At 35.9% G+C, this 20,541-nt stretch overlaps 1 protein-coding gene across 2 annotated transcripts in view; it reads right to left on the bottom strand.

The window, feature by feature from the left end:
• Positions 1–20,541, bottom strand: part of VTA1 (vesicle trafficking 1) — a 66,584-nt gene that overhangs the window by 29,224 nt on the left and 16,819 nt on the right. For both annotated transcript variants that reach the window (XM_070043456.1, XM_030853321.2), the window contains exons 2-4: positions 18,932–19,026; positions 16,255–16,382; positions 15,546–15,621 (exon numbers count right to left, since the gene is read on the bottom strand). In XM_070043456.1, coding sequence (XP_069899557.1) covers positions 15,546–15,621; positions 16,255–16,382; positions 18,932–19,026 — 299 coding nt within the window. The remainder of the gene's footprint in view (positions 1–15,545; positions 15,622–16,254; positions 16,383–18,931; positions 19,027–20,541) is intronic.

Below are 20,541 nucleotides of genomic sequence, written 5' to 3'. Positions count from 1 at the left end.
TTTAAAAATGAGACAGACTTTCTTTGGTCTGAAATAATTTAACATCGCCTAAAGCCTTAATTGGGTAAGTCGTATTGTAATGACTTTAGAAGGTTCCTTCATTCCTAATTTCATAGTATAAACAGTGTAGAGACATTTAAACCACGTTGGGTTCCTTCATTAGTATGTGAAGTTTAAAAAACATTACTCTAACCTGAAATGGGTTCATTTTAATGAATAACATTTAAAAAAATTTCCCCAAAGCAGATAAATCAACACAACAGTTTGATTTTTATTCCACACTATTTCCAAGACATCGCTAGAAACTGGTGCTTAAATTCTGAGCAGATTTTGGCAGTTGTAACTCAAAACTAATTCACCTTTTCATTGTTTTCTTTAAAATAAAGGATGCTAAATATTAAACAATATTTGAAGAGGAGAATTTCAAGATGTCAATATTTTTGAAATTTTTCAACTTATTTTGGCTGATTAGACATCCTTTCTGGGAAACAGGAATTACAAAAAGAACTTTTACTTTTGTCCCTGGCCTCTATGTTCCTGTTTTGTAACTGGATTGATGAGAGTCACTGACAACTGCAAATTTTAGCCACTGAGTCAGCAGTTAAATAAGAATTTTCATTTAATTTTTAAATCATTTGCACTTGCTACACTGAAGAATGACTGGCCAGCAAACACCAATCATACATTAAAACAGGGGTTCTCAAACCTGGTGCATGTAAGCATCATATTAGGGTGTAATAAAAAAATAAATTCCTGGGACTTCCCTGGTAATCCAGTGGTTAAGACTTCCCCTTCCAATGCAGGGGGTGTGGGTTTGATCCCTGGTTGGGAAGCTAAGATCCCACATGCCTCACGGCCAAAAAACCAAAACATAACAGAAGCAATATTGTAACAAATTCAATAAAGACTTTAAAAAAATGGTCCACATGAAAAAAAAAAATTCCTGGCCCAAATTACAGAAAACCTGATATAAATCATTTTCCATTAGCATTTTCCATTAGCCACCTTGAAAGAGAATGCTTTATTTTTTATAACATCTTTATTGGAGTATAATTGCTTTACAATGGTGTGTTAGAAAATGCTTTATATTAGCTGTCTCCAATTCTTCCTCTTGAACCCATCCTAGTCAAGTTTTTATCCCTAGCATGCACTGCAACTGCTTTTGTCAAGGTTAAGGATTACTTCTCTTGCTAAATCCAAAGTTTAGATGTCATCTTACTTGTCCCCATTAACGTGGAAAGTTGAGTACTCCCTCCTCCTCGCAACCCCCTTTTCACTTGCTTTCCTGGTCTTCTGGTTTTGCCTCACTGGGTGTTCCTTTTCAGACCTTCATAGTGATTCTTTCTCATCTCCAGGGTGGGGAGTGCCACAGACTTCAGTTCTTAGACTTCTTTTCTTGTTTTCAACACTTTACCTTGACGACCTCTTCCAGTCTAATGGCTTTAAATACTGTGCGGTCAACTCCCAAATTCATATTCTCTGCTCAGACCTCTCTTCTGAACTTCAAGATGTATACATTCAACTCAGCATTTCACTTGTACATCTCATAGCTCAAAACATCCAAAGTTCACAACCGATTTCAGATCTTCCCGCTACTCAATTCGTTCCTCCACGTCAGTAAATGTCTTGTAGTTGTTCAAGCCCCAACCTTTGAAGTCATTTTTGAGCCCTCTATTTCTCTCATATTCTACCAATGAATCTTAAATTCTGTCAGTTCTACATTCAAAATGTATCCAGTTTCTCACCATGTCTTCTATTGCAATTTCTGGTCTGAGTCACCACTGCCCTCACTTTGATTATTAATAATATACTAACGGTGCCCCTATTTCCACCGTTGTCCATTATAATGCAAGTAATAACACTTTAAAGATAGCAGTCAAATCCTGTCAACTCTATTTGAACTCCCCTTCCCCACGGTCACCTGCCAGCACTTTCCTCACTCTAGATTCAGCCACGTTGTATTCCTTGCTGTATCTTGAACTTTAACAGGTACCTGTGCTGTTCACAAATCTTTGCACTTTCTCTTGTCTCTTCCTGGAACATCTGAATGATTCACTCCGTTATTTCTTCAGGGCTTTGCTAAAATGTTGCCTTCTTAGTGAGACATTCCCCAAATACCTTATTTAAATTGACCTTCCTATCCCTACCATGGGATCCCTACCACAATACTTACCATATGACATACTATACATTTTATGTGTTTATTTGCTTATTGTCTGTCTTCACCAGAGGAATGTGATAACCACGAGGGCAGGGATTTAATCCACTGCTGTATTACTACTGCCTAAAACAGTGTTTGGCATGTAGTAGACATTAACAAATATTTGGTGAATGAATGAATGGACAGTAGATTCTGGAATCCATTTTTTTTTTTTAAATCAAGTACCACAAACGATTCTGAAGCTGGCTGTCCTAGAACGGCACTAAGAAAAATACTGAACTGGAGTGAAACACTTCTTGCTAACGAATAAATGTGAACATTAAACTTCAGTACACAGTTTCACTTAAGCTTACAGGGAGGGGTCAGTGGATAGGGTGAAGGGTGTCCGTGAAACCCCCTGCATTATATGAAAAAAAAGCAATACACATATGCATGGGAGAGAAGCCACAGCTTTCATAACATTTCAAAGTAGTTAGTGACACAAAAGAAAATAAGAATCTCTAAGCTGGTGGTAACATCACAGATAACACATTTATACTCTTAGGCCCTCAATTCTCCCAAGTATATTACACAAACAAGGGCTCTATATAACTCCCAGGAACACTGGACACAGCACAATGAGAAACACTAAAAATACATATTCAACAAACTTACTATCATGATTCAAATATTAAAGTGTTATCACAAATAATATGTATTTCCTGGAGACTTATTCAAAATTTTTATACCTTTATATTTTTCAAAGCAACTAGAATTTTATAAAACAAATTTTAAAAATGAGAGTAAAACTGTACCAAAAAATCTTAACTATAATACACAAATACTTAAATTTACTCTATTTTTATAATATTTGAAAGGTACACTCCAATTAGCTGAAAGATATCCAAAGAAGGTATGAACATTAACTATTTAAAACCTAATCCACCAGGGCAAGAAAAGAAGCCAATGCTATCTTCTGGGGGAGAAAAAAAAAAATATATATATATATAGTTTTGTGAAGGAACTTTATATAATTTCATCAAGCTTGGAGAAAAGTTTTAAAACTAGTACACGATATCTTTCACTCAGATCACCCAATTGCTTACATTTTGTATTATCAATCTACTCATATATGCATGGACTTCCTATGCACATATTAATATGCAAAATGTTTACTGCATTTTTTTCTGTACCAATTAAGAGTAAGTTGGAAGTCACTCTGCCCCCTTACCCTTTCATTAATCATTTCCTAAGATCAAGGACAATCTCACACACAATGGTTAATAAAATCAGGAAATTTAACACTTACACAAGAATACTGTTTGATCCACAGTCCCAATAAATTCTGTCAATTGGCCCAATGATGTCCTTGGTAGTTCCTCCCCTGGGTCTATTTAACTTAAAAAGCATATATTATTTAGTTGTCATTATCTTTTTAGCCCTTAATCTGGAACAGCCTTTGTTAGTGTTTCCTGACCTTGACATTTCAGTTTGGATTTGTCTGATGTTTCCTCATGATTAGGTTCAGATTATGCATTTTCCACAGGATTTGCACTGAAGTGATATTTGCCTTTCTCACTTCATCTTATTAGGAGCCACATAATATCAGCTGGTCCCAATATTGAATGTGTTAGGTTTGACGACTTGGTTAAAGTGGTGTCAGACAGGTTTTTCCATTACTGGCTTACTATTTTCCCCTTTAAAATTAATAAGCAATCTGAGGGGAGACATTTAGAGACTAATGTAAATATCCTGCTCGTCACCAAATTTTCTACCCATTAGTTTTAAATCCCATTAATGATTTCTAACTTCATTGTCATTTCTCTATTTATTAGTTAGAACGCTACTGTAAGGAGCTTTCTCCATCCTTCCATTATTTATTTATTCATTCATTTATTTATTCCATTGTATGTTTCAGTAGGGACGAATGAATTCTTATTTTATTCAATGCATTACCTATTAATATCATTCATATTTCGATAGTCAAATTGTCCCTGATGCCGACAGTGGGAACCCTTTCAAGTTGGCTTCTGGATCCTTCTGACATGTTCCTGTGATTATGTGAACCATTTCTTTACTTTCTGGCACAGTAAGAAGATCCAGCTTCATTTAGTACTTTCCCTTACCCAGCCCTAGATTCAGTCCTTTCTATGAGAGTCCTGGTTCCTTTTATAGACGAAGGGTATTTAGAACCCAAAATCAGGCACTAGAGGTGCTCACTGTTATTGATGCATCATTGCTTCTAGGTTCTTTCAGTACAGAGATATAGGAACTATGTTTTATGTGCATGTGTACACACACCTATGTATATATGCTGTATATACAAATACATGCATATACTGTATATGCACCCATTTACAGTACACATACATACTGTTTATAGAAATATATCTATTTTGCCTTATTTGTATATTTAAAAGCATGAGTTAATATGGACATCTCCAATGCCAATCCAACAATATAATACAATATAGTCTTCTCCCACCCCCCACTGTAACTTCTTTCCCCAGAAGTGAGAAATCTGGCTTCCTCAATATATTTACTCATTTGCACAATCCTCGAATATAGAGTAAGCAGTTTTAGAATTGCCAACTCAATATCATCAAGAAAAAAAACCCTACAAACAATAGTTCAATATTTAACTTTTTTTGCAGTAAAACTGATATACCTTGAGATGTATAAATCTTAAGTGTATAGTTTGAGTTTTGACAAAAAGATCTACCTGTGTAAAACATACTCCTATCAAAATACAACATTTCTAGTTCCCCAGGAAGCTCCTTTATATCCCTTTCCGGATCAATTTCCCCTTTCCATACACCAAAAACTCCTAATTTTCTTCACTAGAATCAAGTTGTCTATTGTAGTACTTTACATGAAGGGAATCATACAGTTTGTATTCTTTTGGGTCTTTTTTTGCTCAACATAATGTCTACAAAATTGATGCATGTTTTAGGGTATATCAGTAGCCTCTTTTTATACCTTAGTAACAGCACAATTTATTTATCAGTTCCTCTGCTGGTGGACATCTAGGTTGTTTACACAGCTTTGGGATATCATGAATAAAGTTCCTATGAACACTCCTGAACAAGTCTTTTCTGGACATATGTTTTCATTTCTCTTGGATAAACACCAAGGAATTGCTGGGTAAAAAGGTAGGTGTATGTTTAACTTTGTAAAAATCTGCCAAATCTCTTCCCAAACTGGTTATGACATCTAACATTTTCACCAAGCAATGTACGAAAGCTCTTGTTTTCACACGTTCTAGCCAATATTTGATGTGGGCAGCCTTTATTCATTTTAGATAATTTTACTGCTTTTAAACTATTTATCCTACCAATGACTGAGAGGGGGGTGTTAACATCTCCAACCACTATTATGACTTTTTTCCTGTATTTTCTTTTATTTTTATCACGTTTTGTTTCATAAAGTTTAAAACTGCTATTAGGTACACAGACATTTATAACTGTGGTACCTTCTTAATGAACTGTAATATCTTCTTGATAACAAAATGTCCCATTTTACCTCTGGTAAAACATCATCTTAAAGTTTACTTTATCTAATATTAATATGGCCACCTCAGATTTTGCTAACTTAGCATTTGCATTGAATATTTTTTCATCCTTTCAGTTTCAAAATATGTGTCTCTGTATTTAAAGGATGTCTCTTATAAATAGTATACAGTTAGGACTTGCTTTCTACTTTTAAATTGGAGTGTTACTCCATTTACATTTATAGTATGTACTGATACAGCTGTATGCAGGCCTAAAATTTGTTATTTGTTTTATATTAGTCCTATCTGCTTCTGTTTCCCTCTGTTCCCTTTCCCTGCCTTTTTTTTTAGAGGGGGGGTTACCAAATATATATGTATAGTTACAATAAGTTTTAGTTAAATGGCATATATATATTTTTAAAGAAACGAATAAAAGAGGAAATACATAGTTTTTAATGTATTTACTTATACACTGTATCAGTGTACTTTATTCCTTCCTATAAATCCAAGTTGTCATCTGGTATCATTTTCTTTCAGCCTGAAAAACATCCTTTCTGCTGTTCTTTAGTTCTTTAGATCTTTAGTGCAGATCTGCTAGTAATGAACTAATTTATCTAAAAATGTCTTTTATTTTACCTTCATTATTTGAAGGGTAGCTTTGCTCTACATAGAAGTCTGAGCTGTCAGGTTCTTTTGCTTGTTTGCTTTTTCTTTCAGTACTTTAAATATGCCAATTTCATTATCTTCTTGCCACAACTTTTTTAAAAAATGAGAAGCCATCCATCCTTCAAAGCATTGTTACCTTGTGCGTAATGTGTCGTTTCCCAAGACAGCTCCTTCAAGATTTCCTCTTCCATCACTGAACTTTACTGGTTGGACTATCACAACCAGTAAATGCTCTCAGGTATGGTTTCTTTGTATTTATTTTACTTGAGGTTCACTGAGCTTCTTGGCTCCATAACTATTTTTTTCACTCAATTTAGAAAATCTATGGTCATTATTTCTTCAACATTTTCTTTCTAGTCTCTTTTTTGGGACTCCAATTGTACATGCTAGACCTCCAAATATAGTAGTAATAATACACAATACGCCTGTTTCTGAATAAATTTATCTTAATATATAAGATTGAGTAGATGAGGATAGTTTCCATTAAAATTTTCATGTATTTTACGTGGATGTCCTCTCTAAATACAGGATATTAGAACATTATCCATCAACTAATAAAAGCAAAATTAATGTTTTTTAAGCGTTTACTATATGCTAGGTACTTTGTTAAAGGCTTTACATGTATTTTCTCATTGAAAATCCAAGACACCTTGAAGAAGTAGGTGTTACAATTTTCTTCATCTTACAGATGTGGGAACAGGCTTACATAAGTCAAATAACTTACCCAAAGTCACACAGTTATGAAGTGGCATATGGGATTTTGAGGCCAATGCCTGCAGTATTCTGAACCACATTATACTAACATTGTATGCAAAAATACTTCATTAATTTACAACTATTTGAAGATCATGTACAAGACACTGTTCTTGGCAATTATTATACAGAAGTGAATACAAGATACATGAAATTCCTACTCTAATAAGAGAGACAATACTACCCTCATATCTTTCTATTTATTATTACAATTACTGAGACCTTCAGTGTACAGTGAGAGCATGAAAACTTAAGGTATGGTGTATGTACAAAACACAGTTTTGTAAGTAGATGAATTTCTCCTGATCTACCATGGTTTTCTAGGCTAGCAAGAAGATGTTGCTTAATTCTGAACCTTACAGTGCAAATGAATACCTTAAATAGACTACCTCCTTTGCAGACAGCTATTCATGTATATTATTATTCCAGTTATGTTGCAGCCCTGTTTTTCGAGTAGGGAGAGTCCATGATTGAGATACAAACAGGATTCTCTGGGAGCTCCCATAGAGGGATGTAGATCAGTGCCAATCAAAATATGGTCCCAGAACCAGAGCTGGCCTGCAAACTGTTTACCACTTTTGTGACAAGACAATACAGAATTTGAGAGCATTTAGGAAACTTATAGCAAATTAGGTTTGTATTTTATATGTCTTTTTAAGGTTTTATTTTTCTAGTTAATCATTATTTATATTTTACAAAACAATCAGCTTGCAACAGAATGGAAATTAAGAAGAAAAAAATGCTAGACCTTTATTACACAGAGTTTGTTAATACTGTTCTGGGCCATAGCATCTGGGGACAAGGAACTTTTATTTTCTGATTTTGTTTTCTCACTGTAATTCAGGGTTGTGAAAGTGAAACAAGATATATCTAAAGTGTCTAAGCACAGTGCCAGGCAAATGGTAGGACTGGATCGCATCACTGTATTTTGTCATTACTACACCATATATCATCATACTCAGTTATTCTGCTTCCCTTTCCAAGTTGGAACACAAACCTTGTGAGGGCAGGAAAACATACCATATTCATTTGATTCCCCCAAACTAGCAGAAACTCAACAGATAAAGGCAAAATGGTATCTGCTCCTCAAACATTGCTAGAAGTGAAATAAATCTAAAATACAATAAAAGAAAGCCTATCAATACTGGCCAGAAGTAGTTAACACAAGATGTTAAAGAAAAATAACTTATTTATATTTTGAACATCGCTTGCTTTAAAATACAAAATTAAAAATTTTAATATATACTTTTGGTGACTTTATACCTAAAACTGGGACACTGATTCCAAGACAGTTATAACTGGAATGGTAGAAGTTTACAATGACAACAAATTTAATCAAATTCTGAGATGGAATTGTATATATAAAGCACAGTTAAAAGAGTTAAATACATATAACTAAACAGATAGGAGTGTTCAGAAACAGAATAGCAACAAAGTATTTTTTTTTAAGTTGAAGATTAAAGAAAATACAGACTTTAAAAATTTTTGTGAATACTGCGAACTATGAAAAATGACATGAAATTAAAAGGAAAAAATGTCAGGAAATAGACCAAGAAAAATGAGATCTATTACATTTTAGATGAGTTATGAAAGAAGTTCCATGTAAACAAGTCTGAACATTATCTTCAACTATAGATTGAAAAATGAAAAGCTAAACTATAGCAACTTTTGAAATATCTATAGCTAAATAGCTACTAAATAGCTACTGTTTTTACTCTGAGATTTTACCCAATGTGCAAATTTACAGCTACTGCCCGAGAAGATGTAAGAGTAGAATGAGACAGTCTCCCCTTTGAGGACTTGCAGTATAATTTACTCCAAAATACGATATATAACACTTAAGTCAGGGACTTCCCTGGTGGTGCAGTGGTTAAGAATCTGCCTGCCACCCTGAGAAAACCATAATTCAAAAAGAGTCATGTACCAAAATGTTCATTGCAGCTCTATTTACAATAGCCAGGAGATGGACACAACCTAAGTGTCCATCATCGGATGAATGGATAAAGAAGATGTGGCACATATATACAATGGAGTATTACTCAGCCATAAAAAGAAACGAAACTGGGCTATTTGTAATGAGGTGGATGGACCTAGAGCCTGTCATACAGAGTGAAGTAAGTCAGAAAGAGAAAGACAAATACCGTATGCTAACACATATATATGGAATCTAAGGAAAGAAAAAAAAAAGGTCATGAAGAACCTAGGGGTAAGACAGGAATAAAGACACAGACCTACTAGAGAATGGACTTGAGGATATGGGGAGGGGGAAGGGTAAGCTGTGACAAAGTGAGAGAGTGGCATGGACATATATACACTACCAAACGTAAAATAGATAGCTAGTGGGAACCAGCCGCATAGCACAGGGAGATCAGCTCAGTGTTTTGTGACCACCTAGAGGGGTGGGATAGGGAGGGTGGGAGGGAGACGCAAGAGGGAAGAGATATGGAAACATACGTATATGTATAACTGATTCACTTTGTTATAAAGCAGAAAGTAACACACCATTGTAAAGCAATTATACTCCAATAAAGATGTAAAAAAAAAAAAAAAAAAAGAATCTGCCTGCCAATGAAGGAGACACAGGTTCAATCCCCGGTCTGGGAAGATCCCACATGGCGTGGAGCAACTAAGCCCATGTGCCACAACTACTGAGCCTGTGCCCTAGAGCATGCGCGCTGCAACTACTGAGCCCATGCGCCGCAAATACTGAAGCCTGCGTGCCTAGAGCCCATGTTCCACAACAAGAGAAGCCAATGCAATGAGAAGTCCACACACAGCAATGACGTGTAGCCCCCGCTTGCCGCAACTAGAGAAAGCCCGTGCGCAGCAACAAAGACCCAATGCAGCCAAAAAAATAATTTTAAAAAAACAAAAATCTTAAGTCAACACATTTATAGTGTAACATTCATAAAGTTAAGATCCTAAATGAGTTGAGAGAATGGAGAAATGCATATAAGGGCTAGAATAATGGAGCTACGACTCGAAGAGAAGGTAACACTTAGACAAAGCAGGCTAAAAAACCAACGTTTACAACGGTGAAAGCTGAGCGCGGGAGGTAAGCAGAATGGTCTGACAAACATACAATGGGACTGGTAAGAAGTAGCATAGGAAGGAGTCTGGACTTGCAATGCCAGGAAAGGAAAAGTCCCTGTTAGGTTCTTCAATAAAACAATGACAGAGGAGAATAGGTTCCAGGGTAAAAGAGCCTAAAATAGGAAAATTAATTAGGTAAACTGCAGTAGTGTAGCTTGTGAACCAACGACCTTTAAAAAAAAAAGGCTGGAATGTTAAATAAAAGGAATTTAATTAGAAGACGCAACATCTTTACGTACAAATGCCACAAGAAGGCCCCAGATGTTCGTCTTGCTCCCTCCCTACACTGACAACCTCTACATTGCCATGTCATGTTTCTTCTCCTTTCTTCCTACTAGAAATTAGTTCTCTGCTGTCATAATTTCTGGTGGCTCTACTTTTCATTATCATTTATATAACTTAAATGGGTAATTTTTCATCCCTCCTTTTGGAGCTTCTAATCTAAAACTATTTTTGCTTCTCTCTTTTTCTTTTTTTGTCTGCTTTTTCATCTTTGCTTTTTATTCTCCTTTTCCTATCTCTTCTTGCATGTTTGGAACACATAATCATAGACTGGTAGAGCTGCACAGGATCTCAGAGATCTGCTTGACCAGGCTTCCCATTTTATAGAAGAAAAACCAAGTCCTAAGAGGTAAAATGACCTCTTGGCTTGGAGTTTAGGCTTGGCTCTGACAACCACTGTTGCTATTCTTTTAAATAAATTTTCAGAACTGACAGGAAAAAAACATACCATTTTTTAAACTTTAAAAAATATAATTAAAAAACCCCCATTATCTTGATTATAAAGATGATAAAATTAAAAGATAATTTTAAAATACACAAATAAAGGGCTTCCCTGGTGGCGCAGTGGTTGAGAGTCCGCCTGCCGATGCAGGGGCACACGGGTTCGTGCCCCGGTCCGGGAAGGTCCCACATGCCGCGGAGCGGCTGGGCCCGTGAGCCATGGCCGCTGAGCCTGCGCGTCCGGAGCCTGTGCTCCACAACGGGAGAGGCCACAACAGTGAGAGGCCCGCGTACCGCAAAAAAAAAAAAAAAAAAACCCACAAATAAAAACTACAAGATAATTATAATGCCTTCCCCTTCCTCATTTTCTGTTATTGTAGTCTTTAATGTTTCTCAAGCAGCATTCTTTGAGAAGCAAGGCAAACAACTCTTTTTGAAGAAAGTTCCAGCTTTATTAAAAAGCTATGGGATATTATGCAGGTAATAACACCACCACATTTCCTTTATAAATGAACAAATAAGAAACAGCAATTCCTGAAATATACCTACAGGAGTATATATTAAAAAACAAAATCTGGGGGCTTCCCTGGTGGCGCAGTGGTTGAGAGTCCGCCTGCCGATGCAGGAGACAAGGGTTAGTGCCCCGGTCCGGGAGGATCCCACATGCCACGGAGCGGCTGGGCCCGTGAGCCATGGCCGCTGAGCCTGCGCGTCCGGAGCCTGTGCTCCGCAACGGGAGAGACCACAGCAGTGAGAGGCCCGCGTACCACAAAAAAAAAAAAAACAAAAACAAAAAAACAAAATCTGCCTACCTGAAATCCTTAAACTTATTCTTTTCCCACCTTTCTGTTTCCTGTCTTTGTCTCTGCTAGTGTTTTCAAAGTATAGGATGAAACTAAAGTGAAAGTGGAAAGGAGGAATGAGTTACAATGCTTTGAGTAACCAGTTATACCCAGCTTTTAAAACATGTCATATTTTTAATAGTTATTGTGAAATAAGAAATGTTCTGCTAGTTTGTGTCTTATTTTAGGCACAGAGTGCTTAAATCACAAGTAAATAAATACAAGCCTTAGATTTCCTCAGACAACAATGAGGACCTACCAGAGAGGGTTGATGCCGATGATACTCTGCTTATCTGTTTTGGTAGGAGCTGCGAAAGTCACAGCTAGAGCGTATTCCTCCCTATTCCACTCAAGTGGAGCATTATTTAAAGTTATGACATTTTAAATCATTATTTTGAAAAATCTGTATCTCAGTGATAATGATGAATATGCCACTTCTAGAAATGAAAAATGATGGAACAAAAACCAACATTAAAAGTAAGGGAAAATAGAATTTGAAACTAGGCTGATCAAACTGGCTGGCTGGGGGATTATGTTATTGCTGTATGAACAGTCTTGCCAGTATTTCACTTTCCTTGTCGGCTGCCTTTATTTAGTCAACCTTAGTTCATGGCCAAAAACCAGTTCACTAGTCATATAAGGATAAGATCACTGTATAATAATGGATATGAGAAATGTCAGTATTGTACGCCAAACAAATTATAACTTTTTTATTTTTTTGCGGTACGCGGGCCTCTCCCTGTTGTGGCCTCTCCCGTTGCGGAGCACAGGCTCCGGACGCACAGGCTCAGCGGCCATGGCTCACGGGCCCAGCCGCTCTGCAGCACGTGGGATCTTCCTGGACCGGGGCACGAACCCATGTTCCCTGCATCGGCAGGCGGACTCTCAACCACTGTGCCACCAGGGAAGCCCATAACTTTTGATATATACAACTTTCACTGGATGTATAAACTTTGCATGTTATAACAAGCATATGTAAGTTAGTGAAGAGCACCCACATATAATTACATACTAAATGTGTGTACATACATTTGCTAATTTAAAATGCAGGATTTACATAAAGGCCCAAAGAATAAACCTCAGCCCAATCAAATAATTATAGAGACGTCCTTTCCATGCTGGCCTTACAATGCCTAATTTCTTTTTTCCATACCATTTCAGACCCCTCCTGCTCTCTGGATCCTTTAACCACCAACACAGATGTTATTTCCTACTTTAATGCCAATGCAAGGCAGAAAAACTTAGGTAGCAGGTTGGGTGATTAGACAGGGAAAGAAAAGAGTGTAAACATTTTGGAAAAATGTCCCTTTCACTCTTGGGCTACATGTAGTCTTTAGTATCCTCAGTATCTAAGCATCTCTCCCCCAACTCCTTTTGAAGCCCTCTCATTTGTCCCATTAAGAGTCCCTGCCTTAGCTACTATATTCAAATAACTAAGAAAGCTGTTCTTTGTTAAGGATACCTGTATGTAAACTTAGATTTTTTTTCCTTCTGAAATGCAGATGAATTACATGCTAATTATGTGTGGAGGTATTTATGTGTCCCTTAAGTAAAACAAAAACAAAACAAAACCTACATTACTCACTTAAGACTTCTGGACATTTTGTTCTTTTTCCTGTATCTATTACTTTACCTTTTATCTGGGTTCCCCACTGTTAGCAGTTATAACTTCAAAGAACTGTGTGCTTGCTTCTGAGATACATGGGCAAAAGCAGCTCCTCTAAGTAAGAAGTAGGAGAGGCAAGAAAAGCCATCTCAGAAGTATCTGGCAAACTGATCTGCTACTGTGCTTTACCATGACCTTCTCTTCTGATATCTTACATTTCTATCTACTTCTCTACTTGTGTTTCTTTATTCACTTCTTCCTCTAGTCTTTTAAATACAGGTGTTTATCAGGATGTTTATCTGACCATTTTCTCTCTCTTTCAAAACTATCTTCTTACCTGAGGGTTTGTCTAATCTCCTAACTTGAACTTTTATCTCTATTTTGCATATTTCTTGTCTTTTTATTTCTAAGAGTCTTGTGGTGATTTATTTTTGTATGCTACACCTGCACCTCACACTTTAAAATTTAAGTCTAAACATATTATTTCTCCTCAGGTCAACGACAACCCACTTTGTACGAAGTTCCACAGTAATCATTAACTAGTTCTTTTGCTAAATGACTTGTAGTTCTTTCCTACCCCAGTTCATTCTATAGAGTCTTATCATACCAAGCACCCCAAAGTAGAATTCTTTATTCAATAAATATAATAAATATAAATCCCCTAATTGAAGATGCCAGGCCTTTCATCATCTGTCTGATCTGGCTTATGACTTACTTTTCTAATCTGGTCTCATTATTCTCCTTCAGCCACCTGGTACTCGCCAAAACCCTACTACCTATCTACAGCTTTCCATAATATCATGCTTAAATCACCTCTATGTCCTCTGTGTGCCCTGTTTAGTATAGAGCCCCATACTAGTAAAACAGGAAAAAAAATCCAGATCAGTAGTAACAGGAGACAGGAGTAGAAAGGGACCTAAACAGTGGATCCACAGGGCCTCTAAAATGCAAAAAAGTGAGAAGCATTTGTGGTTTTCACACTCCAGGCCTCAGTTTTCTCTGATGTTGCTCTATTTCAAGAAAAGTTAACAGCAGTGGCTCTCAATGGGCATTGCCCCATACCCTCGCGGGTGTTTGGAAATATCTGTTGGTGGTTTCTAGTCATCTGACTGGGGAATGCTGTGTGGGCAAGAGGCAGGATGCTTGATGTTTTGAAAGAAAAGGGACAGTCACACACAATAAAAAAGTGTCCCTCATTTGGCACAACTTTGAAATGTCCTGCACATCTCTGCCAACTCAAAAACTCAGCTTATGATCGTCAGGCCTCGAGCTTAACTACATTTTACATATAAACAAAGCATTTATTGCACAGTTTTGATGTACTGTTTTACGAACATGTAAAATATCGCATAGATAGACTGTACTTTGTTTTGTTTGGAATGATACACTGAGCTGCTCACCATTTTGAAAAAATCATTTCATAGAAAGCAATGTTCTTCATAGATCTCAAATCACTAATATGACATGCCTCTATCAGTCTCATTTGTAACTCTCTTTTCTCCTCCCTTCCTCCTTCCCTCCTTCCCTCCCTCCCTTCCTTCCTCTCTCTCTCTCTCTTTTGTTCTTTCTAGATTAACATCTCTCCTTCCAGGTCAATGGTAAAGCCTGCTACAGTGAAAACAACACTGAACTCACGGCAACAAGTTTGTCACTTAGCCTCAGTTTGCTCATATATAAAATGAATATGTGCTCTACTTATCTTAGAGTGGTTATGAGAAACAAACTGATAAAATGGATAGGAAGTATCTTGTAAAATATCAAGTTCTATATGTATTTTACAATAGAGACAAATCTTTAACAATAATATTTCTGGCTAGAAACAAAATAGGAAAAAAGCAGTACTAAAAAGTCTCTGCCTCCAGTAATGTTTACCAAATAACAGTACAGAAATTTAACAGCATCCAGGATCAGTAATATTTAAACACTTAATAAAATCAAACTCTGAACCTGGGGTTCAGAGACCAATACAGTAGCTATGTACTCACTAAAGTATAAAATACATGCTGGATTTAAAGAACTTACTACAAAAAATAACATTTATCATTAAAAATAATTCCATCTTTTGTTTTCACTTTTTAAAATGTGGCTAGTAGACAATTTAAAATTACACATTTTGCTTATACTACATTTCTGATGGACATGCTGCTCTAACTAAACAATGCAATAATAAAACTAATAAAAAGCAACAATACTGATCTCCAGCTAATAAGACAATAAAGAATGTACACTCACTTCATCAGTGAGTTCTCCAAACACTGTTATGACATCTATTAAAAGACTTGCAGTATAGAAGGACTTGATCATGTTTCTGGAAGAGAAAAGAAAAGTTCATCTAATTCAAATGAAAAAATGTAAGAATTAGTCTTGTAGCTACAAGACAAAAGCTTCCAATGTTTATAAAAGCACTCTGAAATTGTTTTAAATAAAATCAGATTTCAAGAACACAATGGAGCTCCTTCTGTAATCTGTTATTAGGAGGAAGTTACAACACATATAACAGGTGAATATGCTACAACAAGGTTTCATAGTATGCGTCTGATTTTAGAAAATGTAATGACAGTACTATCTGAATCCATATCAAGCCATGTGTATTTCTTTGTATTTAAGTCTTATTATAATAATGACAAATCATTTGAATCGGTAGGGGTGGGAATTTTTAAAATCAGTATCATTGGACCAGGCTGTTTTTGGCTAAAATCAACACAGATTACTAAATGGCTAGTTAGGGTATATTTATGAAGAAAATGAATCTGCCCTGGGTATTCTTCGTTTAGCCATTTTCTCTAAAAAGCCAGGATCACTCTTGTAACCCAAACTCATTCTGAGATTCAAAAAAAAAAAATCTGAATCGTTAATCAGGAAGTCTGAGAGTAATCAAGAGAAAACTGGATAAATTCTGGTTATACAGTAACTAAATTTAATTTTATCTATCTTTACTTACTTGTGAAATCGCCCAGCACGATCTTCATTATCTGCATACAAAAACATTTTCAAAGCATAATTCTCCAAATGGGCACAACCAACTATTTCTTGAGTAACAGCTTCATTATCACCCAACTGTTTCTTAAGCTAAAATAAAATGAGATACAGAACTTATGATTCTGGGCTCACAGAAGTGTATACTTAAGTATAAAAATTCCCAATAATCAAATCCAACGTTCACAAAATTTTGAAGAAAGACACTTATGATAACGTGAACGTTTAATTTAGCTCTAAATATCAAAATAATCAAGAAAAAAAACCATCCAACTATCTATGTAAAGCATCAGACAAATATTTCAAATGTACTAACAAGTATCCTAAAAATGGGATTAAGAAATTCTTTCCTAACCATACATAATTTAAATCTTTAATTTATTCCTATTTCAATTTCTTCTATCAAATACAGAAAAATACAATGAGAAGGATCATTATATCCTAAAAAAGTATCTCTCAGAGCACACTGCATTAGAGATCTAATTTTAATTCTAAGTAACGTATAAGAAAACAAACTTAGAATAGGATTACGGAAGTTTTAAAAATTTAGACAAATATATACCTCAAATCAACACAATTTACAACCATGTAAATTTCCAGTCAGTACATCCCTTTCCTACACATACAATAATTTAAAGTGTTTTAAAAACAACAAACTAAATTCCTACATTTTACTCAGACTGTCATATTGGAGTAAAATGACCTTCTGGAATATTAGATCTGAGCACCACACTACTGTTTAAAAATTGTTTTCAAAGAACATTATAAAGTAACAAATTAAATTTAGAAAAAGCGAGAGGATTTTTCATAAAATCAGCAAAGTACATATTCTCATAATTAAGGCCCAGAAGAGTTTGAATACTGGAATTTAAGGACATCTGAGCATGCTTATCCTGAACAAAAACAGAAAAAAAGCCCCACATATAACACTGGTTTACTGTATCCACACTGCGAAATGCTTTAATTGTAGAGGCAATTTATTTCTAGAAAAATTTAGTGGGAGCATGTCATTTCATCTCACCTTCAGCATAAAAAACTGGCAGCAAAAACATAATATACTTGAAGTGTTCCAACTATAAATATAAACATTATAGCACAAGCAGATATGTTCTCACCATGGAATGAACTTGTTATTTAATGTAGATAATAATAAATTCCTGGTAAGTCTCTTTATAAATGTGATTTTACATTTTGCATACTATAAAGACAGTTTGAGTTTTGTCTTATCCATAAGCTATTGTTATTTTAGCTATTATTGTTAAGCTGTAAAATTAATAAAGAGATATATTCTATATAAAATGTCTGTAAGAGACTGTATTGTACAAATGTATTGCTACGTGTCAGACACATTCTTCCTCCCACCTCCTAACCCCACCCTCCAAAAGAAGAGTACTCAAATTCTTCCTGCATCCACAGAAGCAGTATTAGAAGTAGAAGGCCAGACAGGCTCCAAGGGCAGCTGAGTTGTCATCAGTGATGCCACCAGGCTACCTTGGATGGTTAATAGTAGCAGATGACAGGATTCTGGGTCAGAAGGCCAGGCACCCATACAAAGTTAGAGAGAACACTATTGCCCATGGCTGCTTAATACAAGTAGGCTTTGATCTGAATAACTTTCAACTTTTAAAAAAAGTTCTGGGCCGACTGGTATAAGTGCATTGATTTTTAATATGTCTGAATTTTGTTTCTCTAAACAAAATAATGCAACTGATCAAATAAATATTTAGGTTTCTAATTCTCTTGAGCAGGTCACATAACTAAATAAGCAAATAAAAAGTAAGCCACAGCTATGAATATAACTGCTTTGGAGGAGATGCATTAATGAGAAGTAAACCTTGACATTGTTAAAAAAGAAACTGGGATGGCTGGGCATGGGAGGCACAGGGTGGAGCCCTGCTTACTAAGTAAGGTTACTATGGTTTAATAATGCCTTCCTGATGCACTGACACCCAATCAAATCCTTCAATTTTCCCTGGATTCGTGCTTCTACATAACCTGTGAAGTTCTATCACAGTTCAAGATGACTTACTGGTCACCTCCCACATTTCTGCTAGCAGAGGAAAATGCCTAGACCATAAGAGTATCTTGTTATGGGACCAAGAGTAGGAGGAAGAAACAATAGGCAACTTCCTTCATGGTCCTTTTCACTAAATAAATAGCCCGTTTCTTTCTTTTTTTTGCCTGTGCCTCACAGCATGTGGGATTGCAGTTCCCCAACCAGGGATCGAACATGCACCCCCTGCAGTGGAAATGCGAAGTCTTAACCACTGGACCACCAAGGAAGTCCCCGATTTCATTATTACAAGAGCCATTTAAGAATTCCCAAATCAATCATCGGTGTGACTGCATGAAGGAAGGTTAGAAAGGGTTTGTCACTTACAAAAGAATGACTCAACGGTCATCTACAATAACCTGGAACAAAATATAATGTATATGTAAAGATACTGAAACCGACGTATACCTACTTACAACTCCCTAAGCAGTATGATGTAAATGAAAAAAAAATGTGTCTCATTTTTCCTCAGCTATGACATTGCTGATTGCTGCCAACAGGAAGAACTAAAATGACAACACACACACAAATGAAATAAAATGGCATTTTAAACATTAAGCAGAAAATAAATTTTCAGTGTTCAACTTACAGCTTCTAACTGATCCATTAGCTTTGATAAAAATTTACGACATTCAGGAGTTTTACTGTCAATCTTCATTCCCGTTTGCATCGCATACAAACGACCTACAAAGAAAAATACGATTTGAACAATTTCCAGGACTGAATGTTTAAAATATGTTTTGTCTAATTAATAATTCAAGTTTTAAGTGAATTGAGAAATAAAATAAAACTTTGATTTACTATGGCTCTTATTCACAAAAATAAAGAACACAAAAATATTATCCAAAGAATGCAAGATGAATGATGATAAGTTTCTATGAAGTAAGGCCTTCTCTTTTGGCATTATGTTTAAAAAATAAAAGGACTAGGTCCTAAGCTGTCAAAGGGACCTGCAATTTAATAGGTAAGTGAGGGCATTCAGAAAAACAACCACGTGTACAAGAGCACTTGCCAAGGGCGAGATAAGTAATACTGATAAAATACACAATATGGGCTGGGACAAGGGGAAATGCCACTCAAGCTGAGGCTAACAGGGAGAATTTTTTTGGTCATTTTTATATATACAAATAAAAATAAGTATACCATCTCTTTAAAAAAATAGAAATATTAGAGATAAGGCTGAAGCTAAAAACCTCTCTGCTACCACAATCCTAAATAGCTTTCCCAGTGATAAGAGCTGTAAAGTTTGGTGGTAATTGTTGTTACCACTGGTATGTACATATACTGCCTATAATTTACCTCTTACATTCAACAATATGCTCAGGAGATCTGCGTAGCACTACAGTGCTCCACACTATGGCCACAACAAACTAAAGCACATTTGGGTAGTTCTCAGATTTTCATCGTTACAAACCATGTTGCGCTACCAGACCTTCTTGAGCACACATTCAAGAGTTCCCTGACGGAGATACCAAGAATGAGAATTGCTGGCTCATAGTATATGTAGTACCTTTCTCACTTTAAGGGCTACTCTTAAAACTGTCTTCCAAAACGAATTACCACTATGCAGTTATATCTATAACACATGCAAGCACCCATTTCCCCTAAACTCACAAAAAGTTGATATTAAATTAAAAATTGATATTAAACTTACCAATCTCAGAACTGTGTTACCTCACTGTCTGATTTTGCATTTTCACTGTTCAAAGGTATTAGAGATTTACTGGATAGCTCTATATCCTCCTTTATGAATTAGGAATAGCTATCAAAATAAAAGGAAAAAATCTGCCAAATTTTCTGTTGGGTTGTTTCCTTTTTAACAAATTGCCGTGTGGCAGTTCTTTGTACAGTAGAAAGGAGGAAGATCATGTTTCCCCACCAAATGGAATCTCGTGAACACTATCCCCCTTCCCTGCTTTCTTTTCTCCTCAGCAGGTAATAATCTTCAATTTTTTTATCCTCTGATTCTACTACAACTCCAACTTAAGCTCCATGAAAATGGCGATTGTAGTCTACTTGGTTTGATGTATCCCTGGCATCTGGGATAGTGCCTGGCCTTCGATAAACATTTTCTGAATAGATAAATACATGAATGAAAGAATAGCGCATTCTGCCCCACTGATTTAAATGCCACTTTTATCATTCATTAGCATACATTAAGTTTTCATGGGATAAAAGGGCCTAATTCTTTATATTGTC

Source organism: Globicephala melas, chromosome 14 (genome assembly GCF_963455315.2).
Source record: "Globicephala melas chromosome 14, mGloMel1.2, whole genome shotgun sequence".
In the NCBI taxonomy this organism is placed as follows: Eukaryota; Metazoa; Chordata; class Mammalia; order Artiodactyla; family Delphinidae; genus Globicephala; species Globicephala melas.
The sequence above is the reverse complement of the archived record's forward strand: the minus strand, read 5'-3'. Positions and strand labels throughout refer to the sequence as shown.